Source organism: Sinohyriopsis cumingii, chromosome 15, assembly GCF_028554795.1.
Source record: "Sinohyriopsis cumingii isolate HCF-2022 chromosome 15, ASM2855479v2, whole genome shotgun sequence".
In the NCBI taxonomy this organism is placed as follows: Eukaryota; Metazoa; Mollusca; class Bivalvia; order Unionida; family Unionidae; genus Sinohyriopsis; species Sinohyriopsis cumingii.
In genome coordinates this window covers 114,455,087-114,480,486 of record NC_142975.1, presented here as the reverse complement: position 1 = coordinate 114,480,486, position 25,400 = coordinate 114,455,087, and the positions used below count along the sequence as shown (strand labels likewise).

General features: G+C 36.1%; 1 protein-coding gene across 2 annotated transcripts in view; it reads left to right on the top strand.

The window, feature by feature from the left end:
* LOC149782526 (engulfment and cell motility protein 2-like) overlaps positions 1-24,024 on the top strand; it is a 139,060-nt gene extending 115,036 nt beyond the window's left edge. For both annotated transcript variants that reach the window (XM_089933956.1, XM_089933955.1), the window contains 3 exons: positions 734-807; positions 6,418-6,546; positions 12,798-24,024. In XM_089933956.1, coding sequence (XP_089790082.1) covers positions 734-807; positions 6,418-6,546; positions 12,798-12,950 — 356 coding nt within the window. In that variant the 3' untranslated portion in view covers positions 12,951-24,024. The remainder of the gene's footprint in view (positions 1-733; positions 808-6,417; positions 6,547-12,797) is intronic.
* Positions 24,025-25,400: the final 1,376 nt, after the last annotated feature.

The window sequence follows — 25,400 nt, the reverse complement described above, 5'->3', positions numbered from 1 at the left end:
TGTGGATGGCTTGTATTTGGGATAAGGAAGAGGTCAATCAATTTTGGGGTCAAAAGGACTGAATGAAGAAAAATTGTTTCTGCATGAAAATTTCATATATCTACATAGAGGACAGTTAAACACCTGGCAGGAATATAATTTGCCATTCAATTACTGGTTTTTTATAGTGATGCTTAAAGAGCATTATTTGTCAATAACTGTTATAACCATAGTATTGATTACTAGGTGAATGGCTTTTTTGCAGTCTCTCCCTCCCCACTCCACCTAGTTGGATAACATGTTTATGCAGTATTTCAACCCTTACAAAGCAACTGTCAAATTACTTACTAAGTTTGTAGTAAACAAAACTTTCCAATGCAGATAAATTTCAGGAACATAATATTAGCCCCCATATTCTGATCACTGCCATCTCACCTCTATCTATGTGGCTTCGAGTCTCAGACTAGGCTAGCACGGGAAATCCTGCCACTAGCTTCTCATGGGTCGGTGGTTCTTCTCTGGGTTTTCCAGGGTTCTTCCACCAGTTATACTGGCCGCCATGTATAGCCTATCCTGTGCTGAAAAATAGCATTAAACCCTAGAACAACAACAACAAAAAGCCCCCATATTCTGAATGGAAATGTGCTTGTTTGTGGATAAACAAATTACAAATGAAACATGTCTTGTATACTATATCATAAATAATATCATTGCAGTTTTAATAATTTTTTTTAATCTTTCTCATCTCTTTCAGTTCTCATTGTTGATATTAAACAGCTCATTATTGGCAGGGAATGTCCTCATGTGAAGGAGAGAACTCGCACAAGAGTAAGTTTGCAGTCCTAATTAATTTTGCTTACCTTTATCTTTTTATAGCTCTTCTTTCTGAATGGATAGTTATATCAACATTGGCTTTTTACCATACTTATCTGAATATAAAGTCATATTGACATGAGATTTTATCAGAAGACTTCTTATGGTGCCTTGTTCGTCCTAAATGAAAATGGTGCCATTTACCTGTCAGATACGGATGCCATATTGTGATATCGCTATTCCTCCAGAATGACTGGCCATATCAGCTTTGGGCTTTTACTAAATAAGTTCTTAGGATATCCAGTTGGTCCTCAGTGAAAATGATGCTGTTCAGGAATCCAATATGGCCACCACAGTGACCATCTTGAAAATCTTTCCACTACTCCGGAATGAAGGGTCATGTCAGCAAAAGGTATTCACTGAAGGACTTCTTTTGATGTCTACTTTGCCCTAAATGAAAATGATAATCAGCTGACTTCCGATATGGCTGCCACATTGGCCTTTTTGAAAACCTTGTTATCATTGCTTTTCCTAGATGGTTGGTCATATTGATATTATGTTATCACTTCCTCCACAAAATGTATTGGCCTCCATGTATAGTCTACCATGTGCTGAAAAATGGCACTAAATTTACAAAAACAAACATAAATGGGAACAGTACCAATCTGATATCCAGTATGCCACCATGGCAGATATCTTAAAATCTTGTTATTATTACTTTTTCAAAACTGTGTCAGCAAAATGTGGTTTCCACCAGAAGACTAAGTTATCATGTCTTGTTGGTCCTAATTAAAAATAATACCAATATGGCTACCAGTATGTCCATCACAAGAGTTAATTTGAAAATCTTCTTACTGCTGAAGAATATTAGAGATTTTTCAACACCCAGCAGTTAAAAGGAAGGAATGTTCTTGTTTTAAACTTCTGGAAGTTTGTTTTGGCCAGTAGAATATTAGTCTGTTTGAGAGACTATTGTTATATAGAGTTGGTACTTGTTGAGATAAACATCCACCCTTGCACAGATTACTTAACTGACTGGGTTATGTATATTTAATTTATATTGTGTGCTTGACCTTTGTCTATGATTGAAGGTAGAGTTCTGCCTACCCAACTATAGTCATGTTTTTACAGTATTTAATAAATTTGAGTTTCAAACTTAACCTTGTTTACAAGCTTAGAATGTTCTGAAAGAGAAGTTGCCGACAATTTGGTGAAATTTGTTTACGAGCTTAGAATGTTCTGTAAGTGAAGTTGCTGACACTTTTGTGAAATTTTCCATTAGTTTTTGGAAAATCTAATGTGTTGCAGGTCAGATGAGGTGTGTATATAAACATAAGCAAATTATTAATTCCTGTTTTATGATCAGTCTGTGGAATCAATTGTAGTTGAGTTGTGTTCAGATATAATTTGAGAGGAATATTTATTTGAAATATTGATTGGAATTATGAAGTGCTCATTGACTTTTTGGACTAAAACACTACTGTGGGATTATGAGAACTCACTCAAAGATATTCTGGATTATATCATTGTGGTACATCAGGGCTTTTGAGACTGTTGGAATACATTCACAACATTCTATACTTTTGGACTTGTGGTAGAACAGTTAGGATTATTTGGGATTTAATTCACAATGTTGTGTCTTTAAATTTTCACTTTGTATTCTAGGACAATAAATTATATGTAGACTTTTCTAAATTTCTTATTTTTGCTTCCATCTGTTACATAAAGACCATAGAGTTGTAACAACTGACAATAGTTATGGTGATATTACTGATCAGATATCCAATATGGCATCATCTCAAAAATATTGCATGGAAATTATATTTACAGGTTATTTTCATTAGGAGACATCATATTGGTATCTCTTAAGTGAAAATAATGCCAGTTTGACATCCGCATAGCCACCATAGCAACCATCTTGAAAAATTTTGTATTGCTTCTTCTCTTGAAAGCATACCATTTTGACATGAGGTTTGCACCAAAAGACTTCTTATGTAGTTGATTGTAAGTGAAAATGGCGCCAGTCTTACATCTAGTATGGCTGACATCTTGAAAATCTTGTCATCGCTACTCCTTCTGAAAGGATGGTCACAGTGATATGGGGTTTTTACCAAAAGACTTCTAATGATTTGCAAAATGAAAATGGTGCCAATAGATGGTCATTGACCAGAAAGCTTGTGGGATGGCCTGTTGTCTGTTATCTGATGTCCATCCATCCATTAGCACAAGTTTGTTATTGTTGCTCCTCCTTAACTACTTGTAAGTTTGTCATGAACTCTACACACACATTCATACCAAGGTTTGATTGGTAATAGATGAAAATGTGCTGCTAGGACATCCAGTATAACCATTGAAAGTCTTGTTATCACTCCCCTTGAATGGATTGTCAAATCACATGCAATTTTCACTAAAATACTTTTTTATGATGTCTAGTTAGTATGATGGTATCTAGTTTGTCTAATGATGTCTAGTTGGTCTAATGATGTCTTGTTGGTCCTACAAATCCGACCTCTAATATGGCCACAACAGCTGCCATCTTGAAAATTTTGTTATTACTACTCCTCCTGAACTGGAAGACATCAGGATGGTGTTTTTCTATGAAGGCTGCCTATTGTATCTAGATGGTCATGTGTGTATGTATGTGATTTAGATTTTTAATGTAGCTTTAACAATTTTTCAGTCATATCGCTATGATATCTGCAGTGTGGCAGTTTATAGTGATGTCTTAGCACTGGGGCATTGTGCTGCAGACACACAGCATGATGTCCCTCCCAGTTACATTATCTTGACACCAGGCCAACCAGTCCTGAAACTAACCTCTTAATGCTGAGTGCCAAGCAAGGCAGCTGTTGGTACCATTTTTTAAAGTCTTTGATATGACTTGGCCAGGGATCAAACCCACGACATCCCACATGCGAGGCGGATGCCCTAACCACTAGGCCACCAGAGTGGTCTAGATGTTCATCAATAAAAACTGTGCTGATATAATATGCTGATGAAAATCATGTCACTACTCCTCCTCAGTGGAAAGTCGTAGCAACATTGGGTTTTCACCAGAACTTCTAATTGGTACTAAAAGAACCAGTATGGCCACTATGGCAGACACCTTGAAAATATTGTTTTTACTGCTTCTCTTAAATAGAAAGTCTTATCAACATGGGGTTTCAGCAAAAGATGAATTATGATATGTATTTGGCCCCGAATGAAAATGGTGCTGATCTGAATTCAAATATGGCAACCACAATGAACATTTTGCAAATCTCATCACTAATTCTGCTGAATTGATAACCTTATCAATGTAAGGTTACTCCAAAAGTCTTCTAATGGTGTCTAGATTGTACTAAATGAAAATGATGCTGTTTTACATCCAGTGTGACTGGTACAGTGCATAATTTCTTTCAACAATATTAGAGATGGTTTCAACATTCAACAGCTATAAAGAAAAATTGGTCTTATCTTGAAATTCTGGAAATTCTTTTGAGACCGTATAGCATCAGTCTTCTCAAGGGACTCTTATCTATGTTCCTGCCATATTTATAAAGGGGCCATATGGTATTACTAATACCTTTTCATCCCATCATGTCTGTTTCACATCTATAGCAAATTTTGTTTGAGCTCAGTAACTTTTAATGGAGTCTATGGCTTGGAATTAGAGTTGGTATGACCCTTTACGTTATTATTAGCTTGTCAAGTTTGATTTTCACTGTTTTTTGGCAAAATGTTACAAAGTTAAAGGGGGGCCCAAGTTGCTAAGTGGTCTAAAATGCACACCGTTATGGATCGCTACCATCTCAACTGTCTCTGTGGGTTCAAGTCTCGGGTTTGGTCAATGCGGGTTTGTGAGAAAGCTTGGCGGTAGCTTCTTGTGGGTCGGTGGTTCTTTCTGGGGGTTTTCCCTCTGTTCTTCCTCCACCATTTATACTGGCTGCCATGTATAGCCTATCTTGTGCTGAAAAATGGCGTTAAACCCTACAACAACAACAACAGCAACAACAGCAGCAGCAACAAGAAAAAAGTTAAGGCCCCTGTTTGATCTAGAACATGTCCTTACAAATCACTCATATAAATATCAAATATGACCAACATTGCTAAGAATAGAAAAACTTTGTAAATGATTTTTCCAAAAGTACTGAAAATAATTACCATATTTGTCAGAAATCATCAGGGCATGAATACTTTTTAATTTGTACAAAAGACACAGATCCAGTGTAAAATATTGCCACTGTTACTTGTTACTGAAACTTGCAAAACCTTTAAAAAAGACTTCCAGATGGCTGAGTAAAATTAGACTGATGGTTGAGTAAAATTAGACTGATGGTTGAGTAAATTTAGACTGATGGCTGAGTAAAATTAGACCAGACTTGTATGAAAGCATGCTGTATTAAAGACCTTTCAGATTTATGCAAATTAAGTTGGTCTGTCAACAGGTATGTCCACCATTAGTAAAACAGAAGAGGAAAAAAACACATCAGAATTTTACCTTTGTATGCAACGGGTACTGATACACCATTAATTATTGCTACCAATACTAACATAGAAATCCCTTTAACTAATATCTTTATAAAAACTGCTCAACAGATTTTGACCAAATTTGACCAAAAAGTTCCTAGCCTAGAGAGCTTTCAGTATTATACAAAATGATGCAATCTGAAGTCAAATGTGTCCACTGTCACTAACAATGGAAAAAATGTTACATGACTTTGTCTCAGAAACTGTTCATCTGAAATGAACCACATTTGACAGGAAGCATTTTGGCAATAAAGGGTTTATAAAAATTTATACAAATGATGCCACTTTTTTTATCAGATAGGGCTATCACTACTAACAACGGAAAATTCTTTAATTAAAAATGACTTCTTCCCCAAAACCACTCATCAAAAACATATTTGGACCAAATTTTTTAGAACTCATTTTGGCATGAATGGTTTTTAATTTTGAACAAATGATGCCAATCTGTCATCAAATACAGTTGCTGTTATTAAAAATAGAAAAATGTTTCATAACTTCTTAAATGAACTAGCGAACATTGATCAGATTTGACAGAAAGTATTCTTGCCATAATGCCTTTCACATTTATACGAAAGATATGGATGCTGTTACTGACATTACTAAAACATTGACCCAACTGATCTCAGGTAACTGTTGAACAGAATTTGACACAAAGCTTTATGGTATAGGAGTCATTCAATATTAGACAAATGATGATGATATACCATTAGAGATGAAGAATAAAAACTAGAGAAATCTTGAAACAATTGCTTTCTTAATATTAGTCAATGAAAAAGTTTTAGCATAAAGCATCAGACTGACCCTGATTTCTTGGCTAACTGATAGTACATTTGGCTGTTAAGCAGATGTCAGCCAGGTGAGGAATCTTAGACCCACTTTGTTTCCTTGTTCTCACTTTTTCCCCAGCATATGATAAGTAAGTTACAGTATGCCATGGCATTTGGAATAAAATACCTCACCCAGGGACAACATGGCAGCCAACCCAGCCAGGTTCAGATGAACATATACATTGTTTAGCATAATTTATAAGATATTTCTTCCAAAAAATAAATATTGTTTTAAAGAATTTGAAATGTGACATTCATTGCATTATATTTTGCTACTTTCATTCTTCAGCAAGCTGCATCTGAATTAGCCTTTACAATAATGGGTGAGGATAATGAAGATGTTCACAATTTCATCGCCAATAATGAAGCAGAATTTGACATTTGGGTGGATGGAATCAATACCCTTTTACAAAATAAGGTATGCATGATACTTTAAAACATTTCACTTGGAACATCATTGATTCATTGTGTGTGACTGAGTTTTCCTCATTTGTCAGTTTCTAATGTTATTTGGTTGACTGTTGGAAACTATTATCAGAAGATTTACTGATAGACTTATTTAAAAGAGTATTTCTTGTTTTCTAAGGAGTACATGTAGTTAAATTTTGTCAGTCAGAAATAAATTGGGTTATAAAGATTTGACATTATTTTATCTTTATATTCAAGTAAAATTAGCTTTTTTGGGCACAGAACAAATGTACAATAACCAACCTAAATAGAACTACCTTCCATTTTTCCTGACAATTTTCAGTTGTGCACTATTTTGCCCAGACACTGAACAAGTTTTTGTTAAAGCGAATGAAAATGAAAATCACATTCAGATGTAAACTAAGGAATATTTTACCTTTATTCAGAAACTGATTGGTGAATAAACAACTGTCAGGCCAAAAACTGCTTAGATACTCACAATTAATCACTGAAGGTGTTGTCAGTAGGCACCAACAAATACAGCTGACATGCACCACAACTTGTAATCCATTATTCCCTCAGTAAAGCAGTTTGTTAGTTTCTTCATGGTATTGACACAGAAAAAACAGCCATTCCTGTTAAGATAGTTGGCAAAAAAATTTAAACTCTCTGATAATTGTAAGCTCAATGCCATTAGCATTACATTGAGTCGATATGTGATTGAAGACTTCTTTGATTTTTACAACCAGAAGGCATACTAAAGGGAGATAAAAATCAGTCGTGCATTAAACTGGAAAAAAAATTTGAGGACCCATGACGTGATACAGATAGTTGATAACTTGTGTGATATAAAGCATTTAAATAGGTTATTATCTTTGTTTTCCCTTTGCATTAACTAAAATGGATTTTCATTTATTTGTGACATGCAAGTTTCACAAGTTCTCATCATCTCATTTTTATTCAGTTGCAGATTTCCCCTGATAGCCTCATTTTAGACTTAGTTGATTTGGTTTTCATTGCTATACTAGCATTACAGATAATGGTATTCCAGAATGAAATTCCTGAACCAGTCTAAGTGATTTGGCTCATTTACGTATTTAAGGAAATCATCACAATAATAATAATAATAATGAGGACTTTATATAGCGCCTAATCTTTAGAAGCTCTAAGTGCTTTATAACATTAGACAACACCAATAAGTTAAAAAACATATAATTTTATGATTACAAAAACAAACACCCAGAAATTAGAAAACATAAAAAAACATGCTGAGAATGTTTAAGGAAGGAAACATTATTAGGTCTTTAAGTTTGTTCTTGCAGTCGAAATAAGTGAGTTTTGAGAGCACTCTTGAATGGGATCACTGTGTCTTTGTGTCTAAGTTCAGTGGGCAATTGATTCCACGTTGGTGGGCCCTGGTATGCAAAAGAATGCTGTCCATATGACTTTGTTTTCATAGTGGGAATAATGAGTATACGATTGTCAGAAGAGGAGCGTAAGTATCTTGCTGGTGTGTACACATGGGTGAGGTCGGACAGGTATGTTGGACTGGAGTCCGACAGTGAAATGTAGCACAGAGAACAAATTTTGTGTTTGATTCTGGATCAAATGGATAGCCAGTGTAGGGTACAGAGCAGCGGGGAGGTGTGCTCTGATCATGGTACTCTAAGTATGATCCGAGCAGCTGTGTTTTGAACTTTTTGAAGTTTCTGGAGCAGATATTGAGATGAACCAGACAGAATTGAGTTACAATAGTCCAGTCTTGAAAGTACTAATGAACACACAAGTGTTTTAGTGGCATCAACTGAAAGATATTTACGAATTCAGCTGATGCATCTCAGCTCAAGATATGCAGCCTTGCATATGTTCATGACATGTTGGTGCAATGTGAGAGTACTGTCCAGAGTAACACCTAGGTTTCATACTGATTGTGTGAATTTAATGTTGGTGTTGCTGATATTTATTGTTTGAGGTAAAGGATGTGAATGAGACAGTCTTTGTGTTATGATCAGAATGGCCTCAGTTTTATCATCATTCATCTGCAGCTTGTTACATGTCATCCATGATTTCACATCAGAATGCACCTCTCTACACCTTGAATGGTAGCTTCAACTTCAGCCGGGTGGCTAGGTTTGTATATTTGGGTGTCATCAGCGTACAATTGGTGAGACACTGGATGATGATCTATGACACTTGAGAGCAACTGAGTATAAAGAATGAAGAAAACAGGTGCAAGAACAGCCCCCTGTGGAACACCCAACAGAGATCATTTGGGCTGGAGTGTATTCCATTTGCAGATACAATTTGTGTCCTGTTGACCAAGTAGGACTTGAACCACAGTAAGGCTGTATCATGAATGCCAAATACATGCTGGAGACGGTGAAGTAATGTGTCATGGTCTATTGTGTCAAATGCTGCAGACAAATCAAGGAGGGTGAGAGGGTGAGGACTGTAATCATTCCGCTATCCAACACAGAGAGAATGTCATTAACTACTTTTAGAAGAGTAGTTTCAGTACTGTGGCAAGGGTGATATGCAGATTGTACATTGCTAAAAAGACTGTTTGAATTCAGATGAGATACAAGCTGGGATAGAACAAGCTTTTCTAAGATTTTTTATATGAATGGGAGATTAGAAACTGGGTGGTAGTTCTTTAAATGGTTATGGTCTAGTGTTGGTTTCTTCAGCAGGGGCTTTACAGTGGCAATTCTGAAAAATGATGGCAATTCCCCGGATGAGAGAGAGGTATTAATAACATCAGTTAGTGAAGGCAATACTGGATCTAAGCACACAAGCAGCAGTGATGTTGGAATTGGATCAAGTTCACATGATCTTTGGTGCACTCTTCATCAGGATTGTACGTACAAAATCCATAGAGACAGGTTCAAATGCTGCTAATGGTTGCCGCTCAAATTCTGTATCCCAACTGTATGGTGACGATGAGTCAATTGAAATTGTGGTTTCAAGCTTATCTCTAACGGTTTGTACTTTGTCATGGAAGAAATTTGCAAACATGTCCTGAAGGTTGACCAAAGAGAAGGTAGTTGGAAGTGGTGTAGATTTGTTCCTTGACAATAGCTTGTTAGTAATCTTGAAGAGCTCTTTGCAGCTGGAACTTTCCATGATCTTAGGAGTGTAGTGGACTGATTTCGCTGCATGGACTATATTTGTGACATTCTTCTTAGCGGCTTCATACATGTGCTTATGAATTGTGAGTCTGGTGGAAAGCCAAAGCCTCTCAGCTTTACGGCGGTCTCTTTTAGCAGTGCGAAGCTGGTCCCTAACACTGCTATACCATGGATAACACTTTTGAATTGATACTCTGCACTTGTTAGCTGGGGCATATTTGTCGAGCAATGAACGCAGGCAGTTATCAAGTTGTTTTGCTGTAGGAGGTAAGCCAGTTGTTAGGTTTGCGTGGATGTCGCGCATTAGTTTGGTTCTATTTATCATATGGAGGTTTCTCTTGGTAGCAGATAAAGGTGGAGGGTTAGGGACTGATACGTCAAGATGGCATATAGTGCAGAGGTGATCTGATGCAAGGTCATGGGATACCAGGGAGGACTGTAGAATGTTATCATCAGGTCTGTGAAGAATCCAGTCTAAAATGTGACCATGTTTATGGGTGGGTTGGTTAACTGACTGTTTGAAGTTGAAAACATTAATGGAATCTATGAGTTTTTGATGTGTTTGGGTTTCCGGGACAGTCAAAGTGAAAGTTGAAATCTCCAAGAATAATCCGGTTGCCACATATCAAATTTCCATACTCCAGGAGATTCAGAAACTGCTCCAAAAAGAGAGTCAGCCAGCCTGTTTTTTCTACTAGGAGGAGGGTTGTATAGGCAGAAAAAATGGACCTTTGCTCCAGTGTGAGTGTGGTTTGGACTAGTTAAAACAATGTGTGGTCAAAATTGAATGTTGTGGTTAAGACGTTTGATCATGGAGTTCTTTGTGGTGACAGCAATTCCACTTCCATGAGAGTTATGGGGGAACGACTTGATGGAGTAACCAGCGGGTGTTAGATCCACACACTTGGGCTCATCGCCTGATGTTTTTAGCCATGTTTCTGTCAGGAAAAAGACGTCAATATTCTGGTCGTTGATAAAATTAACTATTTCTGTGCACTTTTCCGGTGGTCCTACTGACTGGGCATTGAATAATTCAATACGCAGAAGTATCTCTTGGATAGTTGACACAAAGGTTGATGAATTAATAGGGATTTGAATTAGGTTATCTAAATTAACAGTCAAATTTGTTTTAAATTGTTCAGCCGAAATAAGGGAGATAACTGGAATTCTTCTTCCTGTTCTATGCCGGCCAGCTTTGAAACAACGCTTCTTTTTTCACTTCTGTTTACATTTAGGTGATGAATGTAGTCCCAGTTCGTTTAGTCTAGAGCACAATGTAGTGTGGAGAACCAAGGAGTGATCATTTAAAGTATCATAGCATAAACGGGTTGACTGGCGGATATCACATGATGGCGGTTTGTTCAAAAACAGTGGAGCAAGACAGCTGAGAAAAATTCTAATTGTTCTCATTTCCGAAACAAGGAGATGAAGAAACACATGAATTGAACAGTCAGTACATAATGAACACAATAACGTAGATGAAGACAGGCAGCAAGCACAAATATCATGAAAACGGCACTAAAAAATGGAACAGCTGCTTCATGCCAGTTAAGCGATGTGGCCATCTTGTATGCAATAACTTTGTTAAGACTTTACTCAAACAGGTCTGAGCTTGCCTAGACAGGTATCAAATCCATGACTTGTGCATTAAGAGGTTGACACTTTACCAACTAAGCTACCATGGTTCCCTCAGTTTGTTTTGTATATTATTTATGTATTTTGTAATTATCATGCAAGATTAATGATCACATACACTTCCTCAGTATAGGACCCTTCAGTATAGCACAGTTCCTGTGAAAAGAGGAGTATTGTCATGGATTCCATTGTATTATATAGTAATGAAAATATATGTGTTATTTACTTCATTGTAAATCTGCCTCACTAAAAGGCAGTATACCCCTTGACTTGCATGGACAGCATTATATTGAGGTATTACTGTTATGTTCTTCATTATAAGTCTGATTATAAGGTGGTATACTCTATGACATGGACAGCATTATAATGAGGTATTAATGTTATGGTCTTCATTATAAGTCTGATTATAGGGTGGTATACTATATGGCATGGATATCATTATAATGAGGTATTACTGTTTTGGTCTTCATTGTAAGTCTGATTATAAGGTGGTATACTATGTGGCATGGATATCATTATAATGAGGTATTACTGTTATGTTCTTCATTTAAGTATGATTATAAGGTGGTATAATCTATGGCATGGATAGCATTATAATGAGGTATTACTGTTATGGTCTTCATTATAAGTCTGATTATAAGGTGGTATACTCTATGGCATGGATGGCATAATAACAAAGAAATACTGTATTTTGTTGAAAACATTTTTCAAACCCCATTAGGCGAAGGATCTGAAATTTGTACAGTGTACTTACTGTGGATATTTTTTATATCCACAAAGGAACAGCAAAATGTATCATATATACTTGCATATAGCTTGGGGTCCGATTGCACACAACATAGACCCTGATCTACCATCACAGAATGCAGCTGTGGATCAGGGTCTATTTTATTTATTCTACTGATTATTCCAAACAAACTGCATAGACCCAGATCTTCAGAAATATTAGATAGAAGATGTGGGTCTTTGCTATTTTGCAGTTTGATCTGATTAATACTCCAGTACTATATATGGACTGAGTAATACTCCAGTACTATATATGGACTGATTAATACTCCAATACTATATATGGACTGATTAATACTCCAGTACTATATATGGACTGATTAATACTCCAATACTATATATGGACTGATTAATACTCCAGTACTATATATGGACTGATTAATACTCCAATACTATATATGGACTGATTAATACTCCAGTATTATTTATGGACTAATTAATACTTCAGTACTATATATGGACTGAGTAATACTCCAGTAGTATTTATGGACTGATTAATACTCCAGTACTATATATGGACTGATTAATACTCCAGTACTATATATGGACTGTACAAATAAAATTATAATTTTGAATGAATCTACTTCAGATTGAATTGATATAGAATTAAATCAATGACATTGATTTGAATTTGGAGGAACTTAATTATTTGAACTGAACTGAATAGATTTTTATTTGAGACATGTGAAATCAATTTGAATTAAATTTCCAGATGACAAGCAAGAAGACAGAAAAGGACTTGGATTTGCTGTTGAACATGGAGATAAAGATTCGGCTTCTTGACATTGAGGGAATTACAATACCTAAAGAACCACCACCAATACCACCACTGCCACAAGACTACACATTTTCCTATCACTTTTGATACATTCCTTTAGAATCTGGTTGGAACTTTGCCAACAAATTTTGATGCATTCCATTTGGATTTGTTACAGTTTGCTTTACCATTCCATTATGTGTCTGTTAATTTGTAATATCTTATCACAAATGATGGTTTATTATAAAGCCAAGTGAAAAAGTAAACTGTCTAAGGTTACTATCACCACCTCAGTGCAGGCTGTGTTAGCCTATGTTAATGGTTCCACTGTTTGTTGTACCCTGTATCATTTGCATAGGAAATCTTTTTATTAAAGGGGCAAAACATGTAAAATTTAAGAAACTTATTGCTTTAAATACAGGTAAGCCAGATTCCTAATTTTGGCTAAATCCAAGTCGTGCTTTTTGAGTTCTCACAGCTCTAAGTTAGTACAAGTTCTCTGTATTTTGGTATGTTTTGTGAGACCTTGGTCATTTGAGCATGGACATGTTTATCTGCATTATATAAAACTTTTTAATCACTCACACCAGATGTCAAACTATTGGTTTGATAGGTTAAGAGATATTAAGGAGTTAATAATTAAAGTTAATTGTCAAAACTATTAATTTAGAGGGTGCCCTTACAAGATGGGGTCACTGTAGTTAATTACAAGCAACATGATCAGTGAATGGTGCTGATAAATAGCTTATAGCAACCTGAAATTTATACACAATTTGTACCACATTAAAAGTACTGCAACTAAATCTTTAATTGATTGAAAACTCACAGTTACCTTACGTCATTTTAATTTTTCACATGCATAAATATAGTGAAATGTTAACATATTACTTTCCAGCAGGAGTTCCATGGGAAATGTGAAGATTCTTTTAAATGTTTTGTGTTCAAGTTCTTCGTACTTCTTGTAGGAGCTATGAATTTTTTTTCTACTGTAGAAGCATGAAAATTGTATGTGACTATTATTGTACTACAGTGTTAGCAATGGTTTATACATCATGTTTTCTTGTATTGTTGCATATACATTTTATATAGTTTGTTTCTTCTTTTCTCATTTCATTTGTGTAATAGAAGTGCAATTTTGGGTCTTGAATTCGACAGGAAAAATAAAAGATTTGAAGTAAATATGACACATTCAGGTACTAGATATGCAGACTTGCCAACCCTTATGATTTTGCCATGTCTTACAAAAGTAACCCTTAAAATATGGACTTACTGAAACAAAGCAAAAATGAAGGAAATATGATTGTTGCAGTAAACTGCAGATGATTGGTTCATCTGTGTTTTACTTGGATCTGGGTTTCATATTAGATTTAGTAGAGTTAGGAAACCAGACTAACTTTTACAGTAGTACCTGACTGGTTCATCTATGTTTTACTTGGATTCGGGGTTCATATTAGATTTAGTAGAGTTAGGAAACCAGACTAACTTTACAGTAGTATCTGACTGGTTCGTCTGTGTTTTACTTGGATCCGGGTTTCATATTAGATTTAGTGGAGTTAGTCAGGAAACCAGACTAACTTAACATTTGTACCTAAGTCACTTTAAACTGCACAGATTTTTTTAATGCAGTTTGTCTTCATTCAGGTATTATATTTGAGACATTCAAGTACTACATATGAGACATTCAAGTACTACATTTGAGACATTCAAGTTCTACATATGAGACATTCAAGTACTACATTTGAGACATTCAAGTACTACATTTGAGATATTTAAGTACTACATATGAGACATTCAAGTACTACATATGAGACATTCAGGTACATTAACATAAGTACTTGTAAGTTGAGACCAATAGTCTGTAAGATAGACTTAAATCTGCTATCACATAATGCATTGTTAGATCAAGGTCTATGCTGTTTATTCCACTGATTATGCCTTACAATCTGCAGATACCCAGATTTGCTTGTATGTTGTTTGATAGCAGATCTGAGTCTGTGCAGATCACAGTTGCTCTTGACTGGCAAGTATATATGATACGTAAATGGCAGGCTTAGATTTCTGAGAAAAAAATTGCTTTGAGTACCATATGCAACTTTTAAAGTTAGATTTAGTTACTGTTAGGGGAAGAAATGGTAAAACATTTCAGCACAACTTGGGACTGGAGTGGTAACAAATTTGTGGAAGATGGATTAGTGTGTCCACCTACTTTGAGAACAGGGTTATCTACAACATATGCCATGGACAGTATTGATCATAATCCATCTGCAACAACATCAACCACATTATTTCAAGGCACTAGCATTTCTGATCTCCAGCATCCAAGCTCAGACAATGAATGTGAGATGCCTGAACCACTTCATATCATAGAAGAAAAGGTAAGGACAGTTCCAGACTCTTTCACAAACATTTCACCAGCTTTCTTCATAAAGAAGAATCCAAATCCAACTCTATCCAACCATCAATTTTGTATGTGCCATGTACTAGGTTACAAAGAAGACATCTTGCAGCAGAGTATGAATGGCTTGGACATCACTGAAAATGTTAATGGTGCTGTTATTGTATCGTGGTCAGCTCACCATGTATCTCAGAAGAGAAACCAGAAATTTGAAGTCAGCATCACATTCTTTTACCTCACCTCTGAGATAATGAACATTTTGTAGCCACCATAAAGCATGTGATGGATAAAGTCTGAGAGCAGTTTTTAATCGAAGACAAACATCTGCAAACTGCTGACCAGACCATTCATGCACTATCCAAGCAGATCATATGGCATGGGCCAGAGTCCTATGGTTAACACAAGTTTGTCATTATGATCAGAGGATTACATGTGGAGATGGCTACACTGAGGGGAATTGGAACTTTGCTTCAAGATAGAACATGGACAATTGTCCTTGCTGAGGCAGGTGTAGCCTCATCTGGTATTGCAGAATCCTTCCTGTCAGCATCAAGCATCAAATGAACATGCCACCTTATCAGACAATATAATGTGTTTTCTACCTGCTCATGAAGGAAGCATACACTAAATATTGCAGTGAAGGAGGAAGCAGCTTTAAACTCGGAAGATAACATCATCATACCACAATCTGAATTACGCACTGTGACTTCCAGTTCACCTTAGAGACATCACAGGAGCATCAGCTTCCACAAGTGGGAAAGGCATTTCACATGAGAAACTTTGCTGTACACCGATCTGATAGGGAACTCTAAGAAATAGTCATTGATTAGGATCACGGGTAGGTCATTAAACTCAATAAAGATGACAGAGGAGTCATTGACATGTCTGAGAATCTATCAAGACTTTGAAGGTGGATGAAGGCTGGTCTTGAGGTGAGTAAACTTGTAACAGTATGAGGCAGCTTCAAAACTAAAGATGCAAGAGTGAATAGTGGCCATCATAAAGACAGTACAGAAAATTGTTGTTGTTGTAGGGTTTAACACCATTTTTCAGCACATGATAGGCTATACATGGCAGCCAGTATTATTGGTTAGATGTAGAACCTGGTAAAACCCCGGAAAGAACCACCGACCCACGAGAAGCTACTGGCAAGTTTTCTCACATACCCACATTGGCCGAATCCGAGACTCGAACCCACACAGACAGAGGTGAGATGGCAGTGATCCGTAATGGAGAGTGCTTTAGACCACTCTTCCACTTGGGTCCCCTGTATGCAAAGTACATTCCTTGAAAGATTAATCTTACCATAGTAATGCATGACATAGGTAATCCTTCTGAAGAAGAGTCAAGAGACCTGCTTACATTACTACATTAGATACCAAGGATCTTGCCAATCTTAGTCTTGCCAGGCTTAGTCTTGCTGATCTTAGTCTTGCTGGTCTTAGTCTTGATGGCCTTGGTCTTGCTGGTCTTAATCTTGCTTGTCTTAGTCTTGCTGGTCTTAATCTTGCTGGTCTTGGTCTTGCTGGCCTTTGTTGTTGTTGTTGTTGTTGTTGTTGGGTTTAACGCCATTTTTCAGCACATGATAGGCTATGCATGGCGGCCAGTATTAATGGTGGAGGAAGAACTTGGGAAAACCCTGAGAAAGAACCACCGACCCACGAGAAGCTACTGGCAAGCTTTCTCAAATACCCACATTGGCAGAATCCTGGACTCGAACCCATGCAGACAGAGGTGAGATGGCAGTGATCCGTAATGGAGAGCGCTTTAGACCACTCGGCCACTCGGGGCCCCTCTGGCCTTTGTCTTGCTGGTCTTAATCTTGCTTGTCTTAGTCTTGCTGGTCTTAATCTTGCTGGTCTTAGTCTTGCTGGTCTTAATCTTGCTTGTCTTAGTCTTGCTGGTCTTAATCTTGCTTGTCTTAGTCTTGCTGGTTTTAGTCTTGCTGGTCTTTGTCTTGCTGGTCTTAGTCTTGCTGGTCTTAATCTTGCTTGTCTTAGTCTTGCTGGCCTTAGTCTTGCTGGTCTTAATCTTGCTTGTCTTAGTCTTGCTGGTCTTAGTCTTGCTGGTCTTAGTCTTGCTGGTCTTAATCTTGCTTGTCTTAGTCTTGCTGGTCTTAGTCTTGCTTGTCTTAGTCTTGCTGGTCTTAGTCTTGCTTGTCTTAGTCTTGCTGGTCTTAATCTTGCTGGTCTTAATCTTGCTTGTCTTAGTCTTGCTGGTCTTAGTCTTGCTGGTCTTAGTCTTGCTGGTCTTAGTCTTGCTGGTCTTAATCTTACTGGTCTTAGTCTTGCTGGTTTTAGTCTTGCTGGTCTTTGTCTTGCTGGTCTTAGTCTTGCTGGTCTTAATCTTGCTGGTCTTTGTCTTGCTGGTCTTAATCTTGCTGGTCTTAGTCTTGCTGGTCTTAGTCTTGCTGGTCTTAATCTTGCTGGTCTTAGTCTTTCTGATGCAATTGGAACATATTACAAGAGAAGCAGGGAGCAGTTTAAGTCATTCTTAGAGTGTCTTAAAAGTGAGGATGAATGCTTGTTATATCAACCCATCATGAAGTTAAAAGTTGCAGTCTTTAAACAGGTAGCCATTTCCAGTTACTCCCAATCAAAAGGTTCTGAAGAATGACTATCACCTGTTCTTGAAACTCTTTATCTCCTGCCAAACTAGACAGAGTAACATTCATGAATTCTTCCAGTATGAAAACCAGTTTGTTTCTGCCACTTTGAATGAAATTAGGAAGCTCCATGTCTATCACAAATCTCAGCTGATTGACAGTCTTGAATCAAAGCTCTGGTGGCATTTGCAAACAGTGAGCCAGACATAAATGCTCACATGGCTCAGCAGTGATGAATACTCTGTCAACATGTACAACAAAGACATTTGGTGAATACGCCAGCAGTGATGAATACTCAGTCAACATGTACAACAAAGATATTTGGTGAATATGCCAGCAGTGATGAATACTCTGTCAACATGTACAACAAAGACAATTGGTGAATATGCCAGCAGTGATGAATACTCGTCAACATGTAAAACAAAGACATTTGGCGAATATGCCAGGATGCTGCCGACAGTTGAGGCATTCTGCACCAAGTACATTATAGCTCATGTAAGCAACACAAATATGGTGATTGGCACAATGTGAGAAATGCCATCAGCAATCGAAACATCGCCTAGACAATTGGTCCCCCAGTTCTCATAAAGAAGCTGATACCCAAAATTTTGTACATGCTAGATATGCAGTGATGGATGGCAACAAGGTCCTTATGATCAATACAGATGACACATGTTATTGTAATAGCAATATATATTTTGCTCAAAAGGTATAAAAGAAATAAACACTTTTTGGTGGCCTTCTTGATTTTTAGGTGGCTAACATTTCTTTCTTGTAAAGTGACCCTAGGAGATAATACATGCCAAATTTGGTGATTGTATCACCAAGTGAACAATTATATCACTTGTCTGCTCCACTATATGAGAAAATCAAAAGTTGTCAGTTACCATTTGTTGAGTTGAGCTAAATTTCCCAATTGAAGAATTCTTGCATGTTAAGTCTTTGTTGAATAGAATGGATGTCACATTGATAACATCTAACTTTTCAGGAAGTGACTAGATGAATATTGTTAATATAACCTGTTAGATTAATTTTACCTGTACAACTTGGTTCATTTAGAGCTTTTGTAAGACCCATATTTTAAAGCAGTAATTTAAAATATTGAGTTCAGAGTTCTCAGAATTTTTTATTATGGTGAAAACAATAAAATAGTCCTAGTATATCAAATTAAATTGTAATTAAATATGCCTGTTCAAAGTATGCATGATGAATTAAAATAATGACTTCTGTGTTATCTAGGTAATAAGTCTATTTAATACTGCATTCTCTTGCTGTAAGGGTCTTCATTATAACAGTTCTTGATATAAGGTGATTATGGTTATGGATCCCATTTTATTATTTAGTTGTACTTCATTATAAGGTAGTCTCACTGTAAGTCATTATACTCTATGACTCCAGTGGCAGTAGTATAATGAGGGAGTACTCTATCATGTACTTCTTTATAAGATAGTCTCACTGTAAATCAGTATACTCAATGACTCCAGTGGCAGTAGTATAATGAGGGAGTATTGTGTCATGTACATCTTTATAAGGTAGTCTCACTGTAAGTCAGCATACTCTATGACTCCAATGGCAGTAGTATAATGAAAGAGTACTGTATCATGTACTTCTTTATAAGGTAGTCTCACTGTAAGTCAGTATACTCTACGACTCCAATGGCAGTAGTATAATGAGGGAGTACTGTATCATGTACTTCTTTATAAGGTAGTCTCACTGTAAGTCAGTATACTCTGACTCCAATGGCAGTAGTATAATGAGGGAGTACTGTATCACGTACTTCTTTATAAGGTAGTCTCACTGTAAGTCAGTATACTCTATGACTCCAATGGCAGTAGTATAATGAGGGAGTACTGTATCATGTACATCTTTATAAGGTAGTCTCACTGTAAGTCAGTATACTCTCTGACTCCAGTGGCAGTAGTATAATGAAAGAGTACTGTATCATGTGCTTCACTGTAAGGTAGTCTCACTATAAGTCAGTATACTCTATGACTCCAATGGCAGTAGTATAATGAGGAAGTACTGTATCATGTGCCTCATTATAAGGTAGTCTCACTATAAGTCAGTATACTCTATGACTCCAGTGGCAGTATTATAATGAAGGGGTACTGTATCATGTGCTTCACTATAAGGTAGTCTAACTGTAAGTCAGTATACTCTATGACTCCAATGGCAGTAGTATAATGAGGGAGTACTGTATCATGTGCTTCACTATAAGGTAGTCTCACTATAAGTCAGTATACTCTATGACTCCAGTGGCAGTATTGTAATGAAGGGGTACTGTATCATGTGCTTCACTATAAGGTAGTCTCACCATAAGTCAGTATAATCTGTGACTCCAATGGCAGTAGTATAATGAGGGAGTACTGTATCATGTGCTTCACTATAAGGTAGTCTCACTTTAATGCAGCATACTCTGACTCCAGTGGACAGCATTATGAGGAGGTATGGTATTACATACTTAATTATAAAGCAGTCTCACGGTAAGGAGGTATACTCTATGACTCCCATAGCCAGTATTATAATGAGGGGGTACTCTATCATGGATTTTTCTTCAAAATTACATCATTGTATATATACACCTCATGACAGCACACTATGGTGCCATTAAGCAATATAAAACTATAGCTTAAAGGTATCCAGATACATATTCAATTTATCTTGCTATACCATTGAGGGGAAAAAATGTAATCTCCTTAAAAAAATCTTTTTTTAATAATTTCATATGGAATGATAACATGTTTTAGAATCACTGTGTATGTGCTACTCATCAGACAACTGAAGAGTAACAGTAATTGGAATAGTGTCATGAACAAACCAAAGTATGGTGCCTTTTAACAGTATTTTTATGTCTTCATGCTCAGTGTAGTAATGCTACTGTATGTTGTTCTTGAAATAGTGACTTTGTGAAACTGTCTTAATGCTATGTCAGATCCCAAGTAAATAAAAATTCCAGTGAACTGCCTTATTGCTATGTCAGATCCCAAGTAAATAAAAATTCCAATGAACTGTCTTATTGCTATATCAGATCCCAAGTAAATATAATTTCAAATGAACTGTCTTATTGCTATGTCAGATCCCAAGTAAATAAAAATTCCAATGAACTGTCTTATTGCTATGTCAGATCCCAAGTAAATAAAAATTCCAATGAACTGTCTTATTGCTATATCAGATCCCAAGTAAATATAATTTCAAATGAACTCTCTTATTGCTATGTCAGATCCCAAGTAAATAAAAATTCCAATGAACTGCCTTATTGCTATATCAGATCCCAAGTAAATATAAATTCCAATGAACTGCCTTATTGCTATGTCAGATCCCAAGTAAATAAAAATTCCAATGAACTGCCTTATTGCTATGTCAGATCCCAAGTAAATAAAAATTCCAGTGAACTGTCTTATTGCTATGTCAGATCCCAAGTAAATAAAAATTCCAATGAATTGTCTTATTGCTATGTCAGATCCCAAGTAAATATAAATTTCAATGAACTGCCTTATTGCTATGTCAGATCCCATGTAAATAAAAATTCCAGTGAACTGTCTTATTGCTATGTCAGATCCCAAGTAAATAAAAATTCCAATGAATTGTCTTATTGCTATGTCAGATCCCAAGTAAATATAAATTTCAATGAACTGCCTTATTGCTATGTCAGATCCCATGTAAATAAAAATTCCAATGAACTGTCTTATTGCTATGTCAGATCCCAAGTAAATAAAAATTCCAATGAACTGCCTTATTGCTATGTCAGATCCCAAGTAAATAAAAATTCCAGTGAACTGTCTTATTGCTATGTCAGATCCCAAGTAAATAAAAATTCCAATGAATTGTCTTATTGCTATGTCAGATCCCAAGTAAATATAAATTTCAATGAACTGCCTTATTGCTATGTCAGATCCCATGTAAATAAAAATTCCAATGAACTGTCACTCAGATGAGCATTCATTCATTTGTTTTTACATCATCTTTGAAACTGGTGATACAGGTCTAACTAGTTAAGAAATGTAGATTCTGTAACATATCAAGTTCCCATTGTAAAATGTAACTCTGTACAAAGGACCAAACTCACCTTTTAAAATCAAACCTTCTGGAAAACATAGTTTTTACTTCACATAGTTGTGACATCAAATGTCATTGAGTCCTAGTTCAGTTTGGTTGAGAGTTGCATCAAGAATGACATGAGTTACATCTGGTATGACATGAGTTACATCTGGTATGACATGTATCTGATAGAACATAAGGAACATCTGTTGTGACATGAGTCACAGTGGCATGACATGCATTTGCTAACATGTGTAATATTGGCATGACATGTACCTGCTAAAATATGAGTAACATCTAGTATGACATATATCTGGTATAACACAATTTACATCTGGTATGACATGTTTCTGGTATGATGTGAGTAACATTTGATATGACATGAGTAACATCTAGTATGATATGCATTAGGTATAATGTGAGTTGGATCTTGTATGACTTGAGTATAATTAGGTATAATGTGAGTTGGATCTGGTATGACATGAGTATCATCTGGTATAACATGCATTAGGTATAATGTGAGTTGGATCTGGTATGGCATGAGTACCATCTGGTATGACATGCATTAGGTATAATGTGAGTTGGATCTGGTATGGCATGAGTACCATCTGGTATGACATGCATTAGGTATAATGTGAGTTGGATCTGGTATGGCACGAGTACCATCTGGTATGACATGCATTAGGTATAATGTGAGTTGGATCTGGTATGGCACGAGTACCATCTGGTATGACATGCATTAGGTATAATGTGAGTTGGATCTGGTATGGCACGAGTACCATCTGGTATGACATGCATTAGGTATAATGTGAGTTGGATCTGGTATGGCACGAGTACCATCTGGTATGACATGCATTAGGTATAATGTGAGTTGGATCTGGTATGGCACGAGTACCATCTGGTATGACATGCATTAGGTATAATGTGAGTTGGATCTGGTATGGCACGAGTACCATCTGGTATGACATGCATTAGGTATAATGTGAGTTGGATCTGGTATGGCACGAGTACCATCTGGTATGACATGCATTAGGTATAATGTGAGTTGGATCTGGTATGGCACGAGTACCATCTGGTATGACATGCATTAGGTATAATGTGAGTTGGATCTGGTATGGCACGAGTACCATCTGGTATGACATGCATTAGGTATAATGTGAGTTGGATCTGGTATGGCACGAGTACCATCTGGTATGACATGCATTAGGTATAATGTGAGTTGGATCTGGTATGGCACGAGTACCATCTGGTATGACATGCATTAGGTATAATGTGAGTTGGATCTGGTATGGCACGAGTACCATCTGGTATGACATGCATTAGGTATAATGTGAGTTGGATCTGGTATGGCATGAGTACCATCTGGTATGACATGCATTAGGTATAATGTGAGTTGGATCTGGTATGGCATGAGTAAAAATCAAACTATTCAAGAATGTATTATATGATCTTATTGACTTTCTTCTTCATTTTGTTCCCACTTTATCTGAGCCTAAAAGATTAAGTTATAGTGAAAGTTTGTTATACTTGCATTTATTTTTCCAGTTCAACTGATGAGTTACAAATTAAGACAGTACTACAATACTAAATACCAATTCTACTTATGTATTGACTTAGTTTTAAATTTTTTTCGTTATAGGATGTAATTTCATGATGTTGAGTTCTTTTTTAAATGTTTTTATTACAGCTGTTCATTTCTTGGAAACATTTTGAGAAAAGAAGTATTGTTCATAAACATTCCATTTATTTTATATTTATGTATATATTGTTGCTTCTTCAAAAAATAAGTTTTCATTCAGGAACTTGTAACTAAATGAATTACTGTTTATAGATGGACAAGTTAATACAGATTATGTGTGAATGACTTAGTAATTATATAAGTAGTAGTGATATGTGTGCACTTAATTCTTTATTTCAAACTGGGATTTAACATACATAATCAAGGATACCATCATTGGTATAGACTTGTGTACTATACCTTTTCATTCAGTACATAATATTCATCTGAAAATAAGATTTGTTCCATGCTATTAAATATACATTTAAGTTCTGACAAATTCTGAAAGATCTGTCAACAGTACATTTGTGACATGGGTTTTTTTGTAGCAAGAAATTGAAAGGTAAAAATAAAGGCTTGAATACTTTGTATCACTTCTTGTTATTAAGGATGCAAGATAAAACCCCCATAGAATGCCGTTGAATGTGCAGTTCAGTCCAAATACTGACCACTCATAATTCTTTTCAAAGCAAACAGAAATTCCACTTTTTAGAATTTTGAAAAGAAAAAATGTTTTCTTTTGAAGTATTTAATTTTTACCTTCGAACAAAAATTGGCAGGTTAACTTGGAAACACCCACACAAACGTGTACACAGAATCACAACCCCACAGACTTTGCAGTGATAAATAGCATTGCCACACCCACACATACTTGTGCACACATGATCACAACCACATGGACATTAAAAAGTACACAATTTTTTTCCTTTAAAATCAATTGGACAGTGGAAAACAGTCTTAACCAGATGCAGAAATTGCTGCTACCAATATTTGGGTGGTGGGTTTGATGGTAATACAGGTGTAATTAGTGTTTGTCTCTGGACTCAACAGTGACTAGGTAGATGGTACTGTTGTGCAAACTTCCCAAATATCTTGTTGAATTTTTCTCAGTATTGACGATGCTCATTGTGCATATTTGCTGCTGTGAGGAAGTGTAAAACATGGAATGGCCACACAAGTTGGAATGTCAGATCATGACTTTTCTGAAGATAGATGACAAGTGCCCATTTCTGCATAGAACTGGCACAGGTAAGTTCTTTCATTGTCAAAATGTGGGTGGCTTCTGATGTGGTTGTGAGGATGTAATTTTCAGTTTGCACTTAAAGGGAAGCTTGTTTGACCTCAGGAAGTACCCCAAAATGAATAGCCAGTTCTACAACTTTCAGTTTGCACTTAAAGGGAAGCTTGTTTGACCTCAGGAAGTACCCCAAAATGAATAGCCAGTTCTACAGCTAAGATGTCAATACAAATGCAAAACAACCTTTTTCCTGTTAAGAATGGCAGAATATTAGAGTATATTGAAATGCAATTATGCACACAAAGTATTCCATGATGTAACTTCACTGTATTATAAACATTAAAGACATTCTATAAATTTCTTGGATGAAGAAGTTTTTTTATAAAGAATATATATGAAATAATTTGTTAAAATTGTCCTTGTTTCTTATCCTTTATAATTTGGCTAAAACATATTTCACTATCTGTATTGTCTGCTTAATTTCTATCCATGACACAGGGTTGTAGAATTAATGTTGAAATGAAATGCTAGCACCACTTTATTATCACAGTTATTAATCAAAATACTTTTACTTCAATATAATCCTGTGAATGTATAATATTACTGAAGTCTCTGAAAGTTTTACATAATCCAGTAGAATAATTTAAATATTCTAGTCCTTGGATATATTTACATAATTCAATAAGTATTGACTATTTAAATTAAAGATTTTCCACTGTGCTAAA